General features: G+C 36.6%; 1 protein-coding gene across 11 annotated transcripts in view; it reads right to left on the minus strand.

Moving 5' to 3' along the window:
* CCDC18 (coiled-coil domain containing 18) overlaps nucleotides 1–15,421 on the minus strand; it is a 31,761-nt gene extending 16,340 nt beyond the window's left edge. For 5 of the 11 annotated variants that reach the window (XM_019618464.2, XM_019618463.2, XM_019618462.2 and 2 more), the window contains exons 1-17: nucleotides 15,253–15,421; nucleotides 14,769–14,911; nucleotides 14,445–14,601; nucleotides 14,054–14,221; nucleotides 13,259–13,368; nucleotides 12,270–12,398; nucleotides 10,912–11,008; nucleotides 9,360–9,481; nucleotides 7,830–8,139; nucleotides 6,509–6,609; nucleotides 6,238–6,398; nucleotides 5,392–5,612; nucleotides 4,438–4,548; nucleotides 3,732–3,863; nucleotides 2,869–3,003; nucleotides 2,273–2,350; nucleotides 1,213–1,329 (exon numbers count right to left, since the gene is read on the minus strand). In XM_019618464.2, the coding sequence (XP_019474009.1) occupies nucleotides 1,213–1,329; nucleotides 2,273–2,350; nucleotides 2,869–3,003; nucleotides 3,732–3,863; nucleotides 4,438–4,548; nucleotides 5,392–5,612; nucleotides 6,238–6,398; nucleotides 6,509–6,609; nucleotides 7,830–8,139; nucleotides 9,360–9,481; nucleotides 10,912–11,008; nucleotides 12,270–12,398; nucleotides 13,259–13,368; nucleotides 14,054–14,221; nucleotides 14,445–14,601; nucleotides 14,769–14,896 (2,277 nt within the window). In that variant the 5' untranslated portion in view covers nucleotides 14,897–14,911; nucleotides 15,253–15,421. The other 6 variants (XM_019618460.2, XM_010715578.3, XM_019618461.2 and 3 more) reach the window with 6 other exon arrangements.
* Nucleotides 15,422–15,435: the final 14 nt, after the last annotated feature.

Below are 15,435 nucleotides of genomic sequence, written 5' to 3' on the forward strand. Positions count from 1 at the left end.
CATCACTATAAAGCATTTTTATTCACACTCGTCTACCCTTTGTTCTTAATCACCACAGATTTATTAAAAATTCTGTAAGACTTTGGCTGTGAATTTTGTGCATTAGTTTCAACAGTATGTAACACATCATTCAGTTGTGCCTTACAAAATGAGCGAAGTAGTCATTTATCAACATCAATCTTTTAATTCCTGCTTTTTAACTACATTTGAACTGCTAATATTTTAAGAACAAATTCAACAAATTTAACAAAGATTTCTCATTTATAAATTAGTGAACTACTTTTCTTTCTGCTACTCTTCTTACTTAATTTCTCAGGAAGTTCCTGTCTTCCCCATTAAATTTAGTTCAGTCTCTCCCTTTATTTCTTCCTGCTTCTCTGACAATAGTCATTCCAATAACAGCCGTGTACTTTAAGTGTCTAGCTTCACCATGTGTTGAAAAGTCTGATTTCTCAGTGAAGAAAGCCAGGAATTATCTAAAAAGTCACTTTATTCAAACAGCGTCTCTGAGAAGTGAAACACTAGCTGCTCACCCCAAAGTGGAGGTAGTGACTCTGCCAGTTATGTGTGGAAGTATCACAAAAGTCTCACCTGCCACCCTTCCTTATCACACAGCAGTCAGTCTCTCCATGCACAGTATAACAGCAACACGTTTTAGGACGCAGAAAGAAGCAGCACGTATCACAGGCTTGTGCATAATACAGAGCACAGATTTCCACTCAATTATTCTTGTAAACTCCATTTGACTAACACCTGTCTCTCATTAAGTAGGGTAGTATTGTCTTGGAGGGGAAGGGGTAGAAGGAAGAAAGAACTACAGACAAAAACCTCACATGAATGTTTTGACTGATTATGCTCAGACACCTTCCCCATTAAGATACTCATAACACAAATCAATTCTGTAAATTTACGTTTATATTGCAACAACATGCCCCCATTTTTTAAGACAAAGATTTCTTCCATTTAATCTTGATTTTGCTACCTCTTTCGACAATTCACTCTCTTGGTATTTCCTTGAGTTAATCCAATGTTTCTTAGTTATGCTTTTCCCCTTGATCATCACAAAATATATAGTATTTCCTCTCAGCTTAATTCACAGTCACAACTCACACTACAGAGGTTTTGTTTCACATTTCGCAAGATTTCAGGGTAAAGCAATCAGAACAGTAACTTCTTCTGTAATACAGAAAAGTTGCCAAAACAAGCTTTTACCTCTTTAGACTTCTTTTTGAGCTGATTTTCAAACATCTCCTTATTTTCTTCCGTCCGACTCAAATACAGTGCAAGTTCTTCCTTACATACATCTAGCGCTGACTCAAGTTGTTTCACCTAGTTGAATGTCACAGATCACTTTAAATTCATATATTTCTTGTTAACTAGCTAATAGCCTAAAAATGTTTAAATTATCTTTGTCTGAAAAGCTACATTTTAATACAAAGAGTGCAATAACAGGCACAAAAGAAAAAAGCAAAGAACTCAGATTATAAGCAGAAATGAACATTTGTGAAATTATGTTACAATATTTCAGATTGTTTAAATCAGGTAAGACTATCAGTTGTAAAAACATACTCCAGTATTTGTCAGCAGCCACAATTTACAAATGAACCTATTTAAAATATCAAATCATAAGACTCCCATACTTTATTACAAGTTAAAATTTACATACAGAATTCTATAAATAAATTTGGAAATACCACTTGCGTTGTCAGAAGTCAAAAACAGAAGTACGTACTATCTGTTAAGTCCATAGTACTTAATCCTACCAACATCCTGAGAATTTAATATCATATAAAACCTGATGGTGTTAAATAACCACATGATAAAGTATACCAACACTACCATTGCAAAATACTGCAAGGAAGATACCAAGCCAACACTAATAAGAGGTATAGATGGCTAGAAAAAGGTAACTAATATCATTATTGCGTGCCTAGAACGTCGTAACTGGAGTAAAAATCTACACAGAATTCCTTGTAGACAATTTTTTTTTTCTAGAAGTACAGGTACAAATCTCCCTCATTTATAACTCCAATCATTTCATAAGGCAATTATGCATTGCATGATCTCTAAGGGCAGGTTTCAACAAAATTTTTAATGAAAAACAAGGAAAAGATGCTAAGAAGACTTCAGGTTTCTGAATTATCTGTGAGAGAGATTTCTGTAAGGTAGCCTAAATGTAGGTAGCCTGTCCACAGAGGCTAAGAATTAAAAAAAACCTCATAATTGCAAAACTTTAAGACTATGAACTGAAAGTTATGAAGGGTTTACTAACTTTGATTGTTTGCTCATTTAACTGACTCTCCAGTATCTTCAGTCTCTCATCTTTCTTGAGATCTTGCTTCTTCAGTTCCTGTTTGAACATTTCCCACCCCCAAGAGAAAAAAAGTAAATACAGTGGAATAATAAGATCTTAGCAAGCAAGAATTATACAGGTGAAAAAGTATAACAGTGTACTTAGGTATACAGCTTGCGTATTCTTTTTGCATGAATGTGGTTCCCAAGAGGCATCCCTTCGTATTCAGCAGCAACGTTAGTTTTTTAAAGGAACATGGATTGCCTAGCATAATGTTCTTATTTGTTGGCCTCATCTAGAGTAGATACGATAGATCTTTATCCAGACCTCCTTCCTTTGACTAATGGTGCAAACCAGAAGTATAAATGAAATGGTGAGACAGTAAATAATAAAGAGTTCTGAACAATTTAGAGTAGTATGGGAAATACAACAGATTCAGTCAATGAGTTAAACAAGCACTATGAAACATATACGTGTCATCTTTTCATTTTCTCAGTTTTTCCATGTGTCCGTGGATATGCTTTTCACCATTAGTCACTTCACAGATTTGAACTTAAGTCAAAAGCCAGCCTTACCTCTCCGCTCTCCATCAGTAGTCCATCCAATGATTCGATGTGATGCTGTTTATGTATAATATCTTGTTGCAAAACAGATATTGTCGTCTCTTGTTCTACAAATTGTTGATGTTTCTTATCTAGCTGTGTCTGAAGCTGCCGATAAAAAATTTGTAGTTTACTATTTTAATAAACAGTTTCAGAGAACCTATACATCTAAACATACTGTTTAATTCTATTCACCCACCACTAAAAATGAGAAGTAGATTTCTGCCATTAAAAATATTGCATAGCATCAAAAATACCAAGAAATGCCAAATCCTTAATAGTTAAAAGCAAAAAGAGAAGCTAGACCACGAGGGAAGGTAAAGTATAGTTGCCTGTCATCAGCTAAGGCACTAAGACATACATACATCTTCATTAAAAGTAACAAATTTATTTAACAGCTAGAATTTAACAGTTAGAAATAGCCAAAGCTGTATTTCTAATGGCATAAAACAAGTGAATTCTTCTATAAAGAATGAAAAAAAATCCTGACAGCTCTCCCTGAACATACATGTTCACAATGTAAATAACAATTTGATTACAAGTTAAAATTTTACTTTTTTTTTGAGCTAGGTGTTTGGAGCAAAGAGCCACAGCATTCTTTTTAAGCCTGTATTTGTCTTCAGTTGAGTGGAAAAGAGGATATCCATACCCAAATGGAAATCATGACTTTGTGTAGTATTAGATGGAAAAATAAATAAAACCCAGAAATGTAGGGAGAAGATAATAAACATTTCTCATTATGTATCTGCATCAGAATTACTAAATAAAGAAATGATCACGTGAAAAAGTTGCCATCTATGTCACACACACATATTAGCATACAATTAAGGCCTTACTAGTTCTATTTGTTTCTCCATCTCTCTGTGCTGCTCAAGATGAATCAATTTTGCTTTTTCAAAAGCAGAAGTTAGCTGCTTGTGTTCTTCACTGACAGTTGTTTCCAACTCACGAATGTGTTTGTTTTTTCTCTAGGAAATGACAACAGCAAGGACTTAATAAAAATGTTTACTTCTGATATTCAGTAGTTGTTATTAGATAATCAAGTTCATAGATTTCATTAAGAATAGCCTTATTCTATTGAGGAGGAGAAAATAATATTTTATTAAATGGAGAATTAAAAAAATTAGCTCAAAGGTTGGAAAATCTTAAGGTTTTTCTTAGTAGCACAAGTGAAATTCTTATCGTCCCAGAATAAATAGCAGTGTTACAATTCATTTCACGAGAACTAGAGTTTTGTTGTATGTGTCATCAAAGGGAAACAGCAAAATGTCAATTCAGATCTTACCATGCTTACGAGCAAGGAAGAAGTATATCTTATTTGAAGCAGTATGTACATATGATTTTAAACTGTGCTCCCTAAAAATCACGCAGATACCCTAGCAGTCTAACAGTCAAAGTCTGTTTTAAAATACATGTTTTATTTTTATTTTATTTTAAAACATGTATGTTTTAAATACATGCAACAATACCATTTCAGTTTCAACTTTGATTTTCATTTATGCCATTTCACACAAATGTAGTTTTTCACTGAATATGTCATACCATGAGTTCCTGTTCCAATTCAGTACTTCGCGCTGCAGCAGCAGAATAAGCAACAGATTTTTCTTCCAGTTGTTTCTTAAGCGCAGAAAGCTGAGTAGATTTCTTTGCTACCTGGAAGTAAATAAGGAAAAACAAAAACAAAACAAACAAACAAAAGCCAAACAAACAAACAAAAAACAACAAACAAACAAACATTAAAATATTATTGGCTAATTCAAGTGTTTTCCTATGCTTTCCTATGAGAGATTCTGTTTTAGCTACTTTTATTCCTTACTAAATTTTAGGCATAATTCATTTATTTTCATAGGCTCTAATAATCTTCATTAATCATTGTAGAATTCGGGACAATTTACCTCAAATTTGTGCAGTACATGATGGTTTTATCAGTAACATACACTGTAATTATTAACTGCATTTTATAATATATGTGGTCATCATTAAGAAATATGGCAAATAAAATTATGCTGTAACTAACACACTGTCATCAGAATGTAAATATTAAAAGTTCAATTTATTAAATCAGAGAAGAGCTAGCTGAAGATTAATTTCTTTCCTCACATTAATGATGTTATCTCTGGAAAATGTATTGACACTTAGTGAGGAAAAATACTCATAACTGGTCTTCAGACATCTGTTTAAGACTCCACATTAATTTGGTCCTAACAAAGGAACAAGACCATGCACATTTTCCATTTAGCACAGCAAAGTAGAAGTTAAGCCCACTAAGAGCATAAAATTAAAAACTAGAGATTTCTGACAACAGATAAACTGAGGTCGCTATCTTTAAGCTTCCCTGCTTTCTTTTAAAGTCACCCCATCTTGAAGTTGTTCCAAAAGCAGCAAATTTTAAAATTAGAACGACAACCGCATTTTCTCCACAGCAATTATCTTAACTCACTCTAATGACTGAACTAAGCAAAGCCTGACACTTTTTCCTTTCTACTAGAAACTTACTTCTTGCTTTAAGGTATTAGTTTTTAAAGTCTTCGCTGATAGCTCTTCCTGCATGCTTTGAAACTGACTGGTTCTCTGAGCCATGCTGGTCTTCAAAGACAAATTCTCATTATCTAGTTTTGCCAGTTTAACACGTAATTTTTCCATCTCCTTCTTGAATCTTTGTCTCTCCTTTTCAAACTGTTTACTGACAAGTTCCAGCTGTTGACATTTACTCCTCTCTCAAAGTAAAAAAATAAATTCAAGCTTAGAAAAAAAAACACCACAAGAAAACATGCAAACAAGCACTGAAGTAATGATACATTCCAAAAAGGAGAAATATAATTTAATATTGAACTAACACACTGTATTCAGAAAAAAGAACACTTTTTTTTTTTTAATCCATAATGTAACTACAAGCTGTGTCTCACAGGAAAACAAACAAAAAAAAGCAAACAAAGAAGAATCATTACATATTTGCCCTAAAGTCATTTCATCCCACTCTAACTAAAATTGCAGAGGCAAATGGAGAAGTTCTCTAGCAGCAAGACACAGACAGATCAAAGATAACATGGAGACATTAGCATAACCTGTGAAAAGAAAACATACATGGCTCCATTTCAACACAACTTGTACCTTGTATATTGCTGCAGAAGATAACAAGCTAAAAGAATGTTGTGCCTAGAGAATCTGACAATTTACAGAACTTACAGATGACAAAGTGCTCCCTATTCAACTAAAATACATCTATTGAGAGAAAGACAAAAAAATACACACACAACAAGAAAACAATTTGAACTCCACCAAAAACAAAATCCCTTTTCTGCAGATTAATCACAGAAGTGCCAGATGTTTTGTTGAGCTTACCTTCTTGAGTTTTGATCAATTTGACAGGCTCTGTTTCCAGGCCACACAGCCCTCTTTTTTCTTGTCTTTCACTTTCATTCAATAAGTGCTCAACTGTATTAGAGGCAGTTAAGTTTGTGTGAGGCTTTCCAGTTTCTGCTTCCTTTGTTGCTAATTCTGTGCTATTATACAGAAGGAGATAACTATTTAGTAACTCTTTGTACAGGCTAGTTCTGGTACCACCTAAACATCTGCCCACTCTTGCCATAATTCAGTAACCAGAAAGTTATACCTCAGGCCTGCAGTCAAAGGTTTATTTGATTCCCAAGATTCAGAGACAGCTTCTTTGGTGGATGAACTGGATAGCTGACATTTCAGGTTATGCCAATTAAACTAAAAGTTAAAGGAAAACCAAAATCAACTTTTTACTGCCTAACAGTATGACTAGTTCACTTCCTATACTACCATTTTATGAGTCACATACCAGGATGTTAAAAATTTGGGTAACTTTAAAGTTATTCTCTTAAGTGCTTGCAGAGCACTGCAGGCTCATCACACGTTAGGAGAGATTAGAGGCTTTAAGGTCCTCAGCCCTTCATCTCTGTACAAGTACAGAAACATGAGCGTTTTTGCCATGAGAATTTAAATACATTGAGATACTGTCAGAAATTCTACTTGATGAACATCTAACATTGTGCTTCCTTTCCGATTCCAGTGATTGTATTAAATTATCAGAATAACCTCTAATTTTTCTCTACAATGAGATTTTTTCCAAATAAGGCAATTAAACGACTTCTGAGGATCTTCCAAATATATGTCCACAGTCACAGTAGCCCCAAACATCATGTTTTATTTGAAATTACTACATCCTTTGGCCAACTTCACTTTGGCGATTCCACAATCGTATAGAAAGAATATTTTTAGTTTTGTTTTCAATACAGCTACTCACATTCATATTTCAAAAGTAAGGAGAACTGCTGCAGTCCACTCTCCTAACCTGGCATGTTTCTCTACAGCCCTGAATGTTTTTTTTGTGACATCTACAACCACATTCAGGCTAATGATAAACTTCACTAGTGCAAAATTAATAAGCCAAGGTTCATCTTGATAAAAAAAAAATTACTTGTGGTCAAGAAAGGTGTGTCTTCATTTGTCAAGCAAAGTAAGCTATTAAAATACCTCTCTTCTGCTCTATTTTCTCCATTATTGAGGTTGACTCAAACTCTGGCTGCATAACATGGTGTATCTGCCATCAGAGGAATGTCACAATGTTCAACTAAGAAGAACTACAGTCTCACATAACTGGACATCCTATTTTGGAGTAGTACCTCCGCCCAAAGAATCAGGACATAGAACAGAGGCACAGAAAATGTAATTTAAAATGCTTGCTAGTTAATGAACTCCAAAGCACCTGTTCCTTGTTCTTAAGTCAAAGATGAAAGCTAAATATTTCAACTAAAATAACATTTTGTCCATGCATCTTGGGAAAAAATATAAAAAGAGATATTATACTCAGATGATTTCTCAACAATGTCACAAGACTTCCATGCAATATCAGTTAAAATTATTTAAGATATAAAACACAATTTAGAATAATGTATCAATTACTGTACCTCTTCAGATGTACTTGAAGACAACTGAGAAATTATGGTTTCTAGTAAGTTGAGCTCTCGCCTTGAATTCTCCATTTCTTGATGGCATAATTTCAAGTTGTCATGCTGTTGTGCATTAAGCGCTCTCAGCTCTGCATTTTCACTGACAAGAGCATTTTTCTCTTTAAGTACTCTTTTCTTTTCATTAAGTTCCTTTTCAAGCCCAAGGATCTTCTGATTAGACTGATTCAATGTTGACATCATTTCACTGTTCTTTGCCTCCAGAGTTACAATTTCTTTTTTTGCGTTGTGATTCTCTTCCCTTAGTTGCCTAAAAAAAGTGTATCTATTCAGGTATAGCTCAATACACATTATTAGATGAGGATTTTCATCATTAGAAGTAGGAAGGGAAAACAAAGCAACAACACTGCTAAATGGTTTCTTCCCTCTCAAAGTCTAGGATCAACTCCAAAGGACAGGAAGTTCTCACTGCTTTACTCAGCCTTCACTTCTCATAAGGACCACAACATAAACTGCCACCAGCCACAAAAAGAGAATTAAGTACCCCTTACTCTTAAACAACTTAAAGTTTTAAGCATCATCACAAGGGTAAGGAATAGATTAAGGTTTTAAATGTGTTAAAGCCAAGGAAATTTAAAGACTGGATAAAAAAACCTATACCTAAAATGAGAAAGAATTAGGGTCATATACAAAGACTAAGATTATCCAGTATTCTTTATATGCTCTATTACTAGTGATGAGAAGGAATAGGACTCTGACCACTTGCAAGTTGTTCACTTTTTTAGCTATCTGTTGGCTTAACAAACTGAATTATCTTAAAGGTCCTGATGAGTGCCAACTCCAGTACAAATTAGCAAGGAAAAAGAAGCCCTGAAAAGAAATGGTCACTGAGCATGAAAGTGTGCAACAGCGGGAAAGGACATTAGAAGGCTAAAAACTAGCAAGAGAAACACTGCCTGAAATCGCAGCCAGCATTAAAGCCTGCCCTCACATCTGAGTGCAGCCTCCCCACTGAACGCTGACAAAAGTCTTCATTCCAACTAGGGACTGACTGTATAGTGCACAAGTAGGTGCTCACACATGGAGGTTAGTGCAGATGACCTTTTAGGGTGCTTTCCCACCAGCACGTACATTAGCAGACTGAATGCAGAAGAACAGGTATAAGATGGAGCAGAGTACCCACATTTCCCACAGAAACTGTGTGTGAACAGGGTAAATGATGCTCCCAGGCCATAGAAGTGTGCTTTTAACTGAGAGCGTGTAGCAGTGCGTGGGATTAAAACTTTAAAGAATTAGTTACAGAAGAGCACTTAAAAATGTGTAGGTTTATGCCTTTAATTTATTTACTTTTTAACAGCCCAGTATTAGGATCACTACAAACAGCACAGAGAAATCCTACAGGGTTCACTGATGCTGGTCCTCCTGATGTGGTTCAAACTATGTGAATTGAGCAGCAGCTTCCCAGTTACAGCTTAATACGAAGTTTCTTCACAAATAACTGTACAGATATTTTCAAAAAGACTTTGTTACCTTAATTGCTCATCCTGGATGTCTAGATGCTTTCTGTAGCTGACACATTTTTCATTCAACTTCTCTCTTTCTTTTTCACAATTAACTATATAGTTTTCTAAACGTGCTCCTTCAGCTTGAACCTAAAAAAATATTTTTTTCATTATAAAAATAGTCTAAACTTTGAAAGCCAACAGGCGTTTTACAAAATTTATATTACAGGCTGGGGGATGAATTGCTGGAGAGGAGCTCTGCAGAGAGGGACCTGGGCATCCTGGTGGACGACAGGTTGGCCATGAGCCAGCAGTGTGCCCTCGTGGCCAAAAAGGCCAATGGCATTCTGGGGTGCATTAAGAAGAGCGTGGCCAGCAGGTCGAGGGAGGTGATCCTCCCCCTCTACTCTGCCCTGGTAAGGCCTCATCTGGAGTACTGTGTCCAGTTCTGGGCTCCCCAGTACAAAAAAGACAGGGATCTCTTGGAAAGAGTCCAGCGGAGGGCCACAAAGATGGTGAAGGGCCTGGAGCATCTCCCCTATGAAGAAAGGCTAAGTGAACTGGGTCTGTTTAGCCTTGAGAAAAGACGACCGAGAGGAGACCTGATCCAGGTTTATAAATATCTGAGGTGTGGCGGCCATAGCGGTGAGGCCAGTCTCTTTTCAGTGGTACGTGGAGACAGGACGAGGGGAAATGGACATAAGCTGCAGCATAGGAAGTTTTGCACGAATGTGCGTAAGAACTTCTTCACGGTGAGGGTGACGGAGCACTGGAACAGGCTGCCCAGGGAGGTTGTGGAGTCTCCTTCTCTGGAGATATTCAAGTCTCGCCTGGACGCCTACCTGTGCGACCTGGTGTAGGGAACCTGCTTTGGCAGGGGGGTTGGTCTCGATGATCTCTAGAGGTCCCTTCCAACCCCTACAATTCTGTGATTCTGTGAAAATTACTATAAACCCAATGCTATTTTGTTTTTGTTTTTTTTCTTTCCTTACTTTCTCCTGCCAAGCACATACATATTGCTCATGTTGTGAGAAAAAGAAAAGTGGCAGAAAAGTTTCCTTTTCCTCCCCTATCATTTGAGAAAATGTTATCTCACTTTGGTTTAAAATTGGTAACCTCATTCCACAAGAAGAGAAGTCAAATCAAATCAAAGTTTTCCGTCAGAGGCAATGGTCTCAAGACTTATTCTTATGTGAAACAGCAAATATTTTTGACCATCAGAAATTGGAGTACTAATTTTAGCCATTCTCTAGCATATGTTTTTTTGGACAAATTATAAAGATGATGCTTTGATAAAAAAAGATCATGCACCTGTAAAATGCATAATTCCCAGCTAGAAAGAGACAAGAAACATCATTTTCTTGGATGCATGACCACACTGTGCAAAGAGTTTAAAAACAGATAAGTGAAGTTATTGCTGCAAACAGTTGCCTACCCCAACCCAACTCTCAAGATTTTGCCACCAACAGGAAAAAAAAAAAGTGATCCATAAATAACATAGCTGTTTACTGCCCAACATAACAAAAGAAACAAAATCCTCACAAAGTGGCAAAAGGACAAATAAATAAATAAAATCTCACCTTTTCAAATCTTCCAGTTATTTTCTCCTTATACTTTTGGAAAACTCTTGTTAGCTCCTCAGCATTCAATAAAGCTTCATTTCTTTGTTGTTCTGCTCTGCAATGCAACATACCCGCTTTAAAAAAATCAGGATTTCAGTAATTAGGTAACTATTTCCTCCAGAAACAGAAAAAAACAATGGAATTAACAGCTTCAGGTCATTTCCTTTTGCCTCCTAACTAACTAAGCTCCTAGACGAAAGCCTGCCACAGGGCGTGAATTCATTTTACTTGTCATTTTAGTGTATTAAAATAAAATTATAATACTAAGGACTAAAAAAAAAAAAACTTCTGATGCTCTTCAAAAAAGATTCATTTTTCAAGTCATTCTTCTACCTCCCCTTTCCCTCCAGGTAAAAGTCCCTGTGAGAGACTGAGACAGTATCCATGATAAGGAAGCAAAATTCATAGAGCAGAACAGAGCTCCTGTAACTGGAATTATGCTAGGTCTGATAGGAACAGATCAAAGGATAAATTATTTGGGGGATACCGGAGAGATGACATCAATATGTAAAAGAAATAGACTGGGATGGTATTACACAAACAAGCATTCAAAAGAAGCAAGCAAAGACTATTTCAGATCATGTATGTATCTTGCTCCTCCTCATCCTTCTTTCTTAGTTTCTTCCACCATTACTCATTTCAGAGGTTGGAAAGGGAGGGAGATGGGGAAAGGGGCAGTTATGAAATACAAGAATTACACACAGATAACATACAGACAGATAAGATTAAAGATAACAAAGTCAGTCTGATCTAGTGGAAGGTCTGCCTACCCATGGCAGGAGGGTTGGAACTAGATGATCTTTAAGGTTACTTCCAACCGAAAGCATTCTATGATTCTACAAATCTGTGGAATTTGTGTTTTTATTGCTTCCCCCCAAAAATAAAGCACTCGGTACTCTTGACTAGTTCTGTTCACTACAACATTATATACTTGAAATACAAAAAGTATATACTGTAGATCCTTGTAAAACAAAGTCAAAAATAATTTAGGAAAAATACATTATGGACCAACATCTGCTCTCCAATGCAGTGCCTCTATTCTGGAGAGAAAATAGAGGCACTAAACTGGATAGGTAGCTAAGTTACATTTTAGTGTAAATTATCAATCTGCAATTACTAGCAATTTTCTAGACTTAAAAAAAAAAAAAGCTAATACTGTCATAACAGAAAGACTTCTTCCCCCCTCCATGTATTTTTTGAAGTAATATTTATAAAGTAGAGAAAATTTAATTCCATAAAGTAAGTACATGTAAGAAACACTTGAGCATTACTATTTTACATACAGTTTATTAGGAGTACTAAGAACACTTAGTCACCTTTTTCCTTGCTCATTCCGTTCAATTAACTCAATTTTCAGATTTTCATAGTCCTTTTTGTATCTTTGCAACACGCTTTCTCTTTCCATTACTGTTTTCTGGCTTTGCTCTAGTTTATTTTCTGCATCTCTGGCAAGTAAGCAAAGTATGATTTAAAAACAGAAGGATTTCAGTTAAGAATTATTTATCTTCACTTTGTGGTGAAAAGGTGCAGATTTTTTTTCTGCACATGCTTGAGATATGATGCAGCTCTCAAAACCAGGTTTGGAACACCAATAGTTTCAAGACTTCCAAGCAATGCACCTGGAGCAGTGCCCAAATCTCATCAGCAGGCATCAGCTGCTGTGGATGCCAAGAAGTCAGACAACTGGGTTTGTGGTGTAACATCTAAACACTAAAATCATTGTTTTTCTAAAAACAAGTTTGACAGGACAACACATACATTAGTGCTGTTTGGGATGTTTAAGGTATTTTATTTGTGTTGGGAGAACTGACTTTTGAGGCATTACTTAATATTGTTAGCATGAAGTTTTAAGATAAACTGACAGCCAGCTGTGTCCCCCTGATATTCTGGATATTGTTTACATTAGCTTTATTTGATCATTGTCTTAATATATTCATAAAGAAAAAAATCTTTTACACTACATGGTACACAGACATCTGTAAATATGTTCAATACAGAAGTCGTACAGTCACATAGTACAAAATCAGTCTTGAGTGGATCTCATTATAAGGACATTCACGTTTAAATTTAAATTGTAAGCTGGTTTATTTTACTTTCACTATGTTCTTCTGCTTCTTGATGTGCATTCTCCATATAAAAGACATAGGTACAAAATAAACACTTCACTCTTCCTATACATGGCTCCAAGATGAAAGTTTCAAGCCCCAGATTACATGACCCACATAGAACCAGATATTGCGCAACCTTGAAAAAGAGACTGAACTTTCAAGCAGACCTCATGACTGCTAAAAAGTGTGTTTATTACCTTAGAATTTTATCTTGGGCTGAAACTTCTGCTTCCAAAGTTACAATTCGCTCTTCTAACTTAGGAATGCTGACTAAATGTGTACCTAAAGTTGACTCAAGGTAAGAAATCTGAAAAAGAAACATATTTACAGTTTCATTAACATTTGCATATACATGCTTAGATGAGAGACACATGAGCCATCTACTTACTGGATGGCCCACTGCTCTTCAATTTGCAGAAGATGCTTGTGCCCATACACACAAAATGAACTCCAACTTTCTGCTAATTTAACATCTTAGCAGTTCCCTAGCACTGCTCCCATCTGATACATTGTATTTTAGAGTGATTGCTTTACATCTTGATCTTGTTCATTTTTTCCCAAATGTTTACCATTGACATGTTCTGTCCAAGTCAGACAAGCAAACACTTACCTAATCTACTTAATTGCACTGTGAAAATCATACTTAGTCACATGAGTGTACAGTACTAACTACATCTCTGAATTAACTCATTTATTCTTTCACCTCTTTATTAGTAAACTAAGATTTATGATGTGAGGAGTAGGAAAGGCTTTCTTCCCTCCTTGACACATCACGTAATACACTAAGTGGTCATTCCAACTTATTTGTCTCACTGGCTTTATAATTTAATTTTGGAACATTCATAGATAGAATTTATACTTAATATGTATATGATTTGTTCATGAATAATTCTTTGATTACAAACTCTTCTGTTCCAAAATATCGCTGAACAATATTTAAACTTTAAAGTTTAATATATTTCTATTCGTCTTTCATATTTAAAGATACATACTCTTGTTTTTGACTCCATCAATTCCAAGTTTGTTGTTTCAACTCTGTTCTTTAGGTAATGGTTCTGAGAAGCCAAAGATGCATTTTGCTCAAAAAGATCATTCAGTTTCTCCTTAAGATGTTCATTTTCTTCCACAGCTTTATCAAAAGCTGTAGGCATCAAGTCCTGCTAGACAAAAAATAAATATGTATTTCCACATACATACACACATGGAACAACATATACATCACAGGAATCTTTGCAGAATAAACGTACTTAAACATTATTAGGCTTAAGGACTACTCAGTCAACAATCAAGCATATCATAGACCTAAGAGCAAGAAAATTCCATAAATATAGAATACAGAATGGACAGGAGTAGCAAAAACTGTCTATGAAGTGCAGTATTTACTTTGGATTTTCTTTGAAAATCCCAGCAATACGTTTTACCAACAGTCTTCTTGCAGTTGGAAGAGCACTGACTGTTGCAGGTAAGCTGAACAAGGTTCTCCAGGGTGAGGTCTGCAGCCTCATCAAAGCAGCAATCAGAATGTTCCCTCATACCAGCGCTAGGAGAAAGAGCAAGAAGCTGTTACCCCACTATTCTTCGTTATTTCAGTTGCTCATGAAGAGCACCTCAGAGCGAAGCACAAGAGGAATCGCAGCAACCCATCACACTCAATACAATTGACACACTACAAGTGACAGCCACTCTCACACCCCCAAACACACGCACCTGGAAAGCTCTGCCCCTACGCTCTGTAAGCTTTTCTCAGTTCTCCTCAGCTGACTCCGTAACGACTCCACAGCTACGAGCAGTTCTTCATCGTCACTTCTAGAACGAGCCCACATGCTGTACTCCATTGGCACCACATGTGGCTACAATACATTAAAACATCATTAAGTGTACACAAACATCATTTACAGAGATATTTTAGACTTTTATAGATGATGAAATAAACAAAAATAGAAGAAAATACTTTATTCCCAAACATAAAGATACGTTTCATACGCTTCTGGTACTCAGCAGATAAATGCATCGTTTAACTCACAGCCCTACCGAAGGAAAAGCGCTCTGTGTTGTTCACGAAACACGAGCAGCTCCAGAGCTACTGCTTCTGAGAAGCACAGAAACGCAGCCAGGAGCTCCAGCCTGCAGCGAGGGGAAAAGGGGCGGGAAGGGGCAGCCAGCCGGCTTCCGGTATCCCGAACAACAGTACCTCAGCAGACACCGCCGAGCTCTCCACACGCACCTCAACGCACACGGCTTCGAGCGGCGCGGACCGTTACCGCAGTACCCGCCTCTTCCGCCACCCCCAGGGCGCGCGCGCAGCTCCGCCCCACGCCATACCTGCCGGGAGCAGAGACGGCGCACGCGCGACCGCCTCCATCCCGGAGCCGCG

This window comes from Meleagris gallopavo, chromosome 10, assembly GCF_000146605.3.
Source record: "Meleagris gallopavo isolate NT-WF06-2002-E0010 breed Aviagen turkey brand Nicholas breeding stock chromosome 10, Turkey_5.1, whole genome shotgun sequence".
Lineage (NCBI taxonomy): Eukaryota > Metazoa > Chordata > Aves > Galliformes > Phasianidae > Meleagris > Meleagris gallopavo.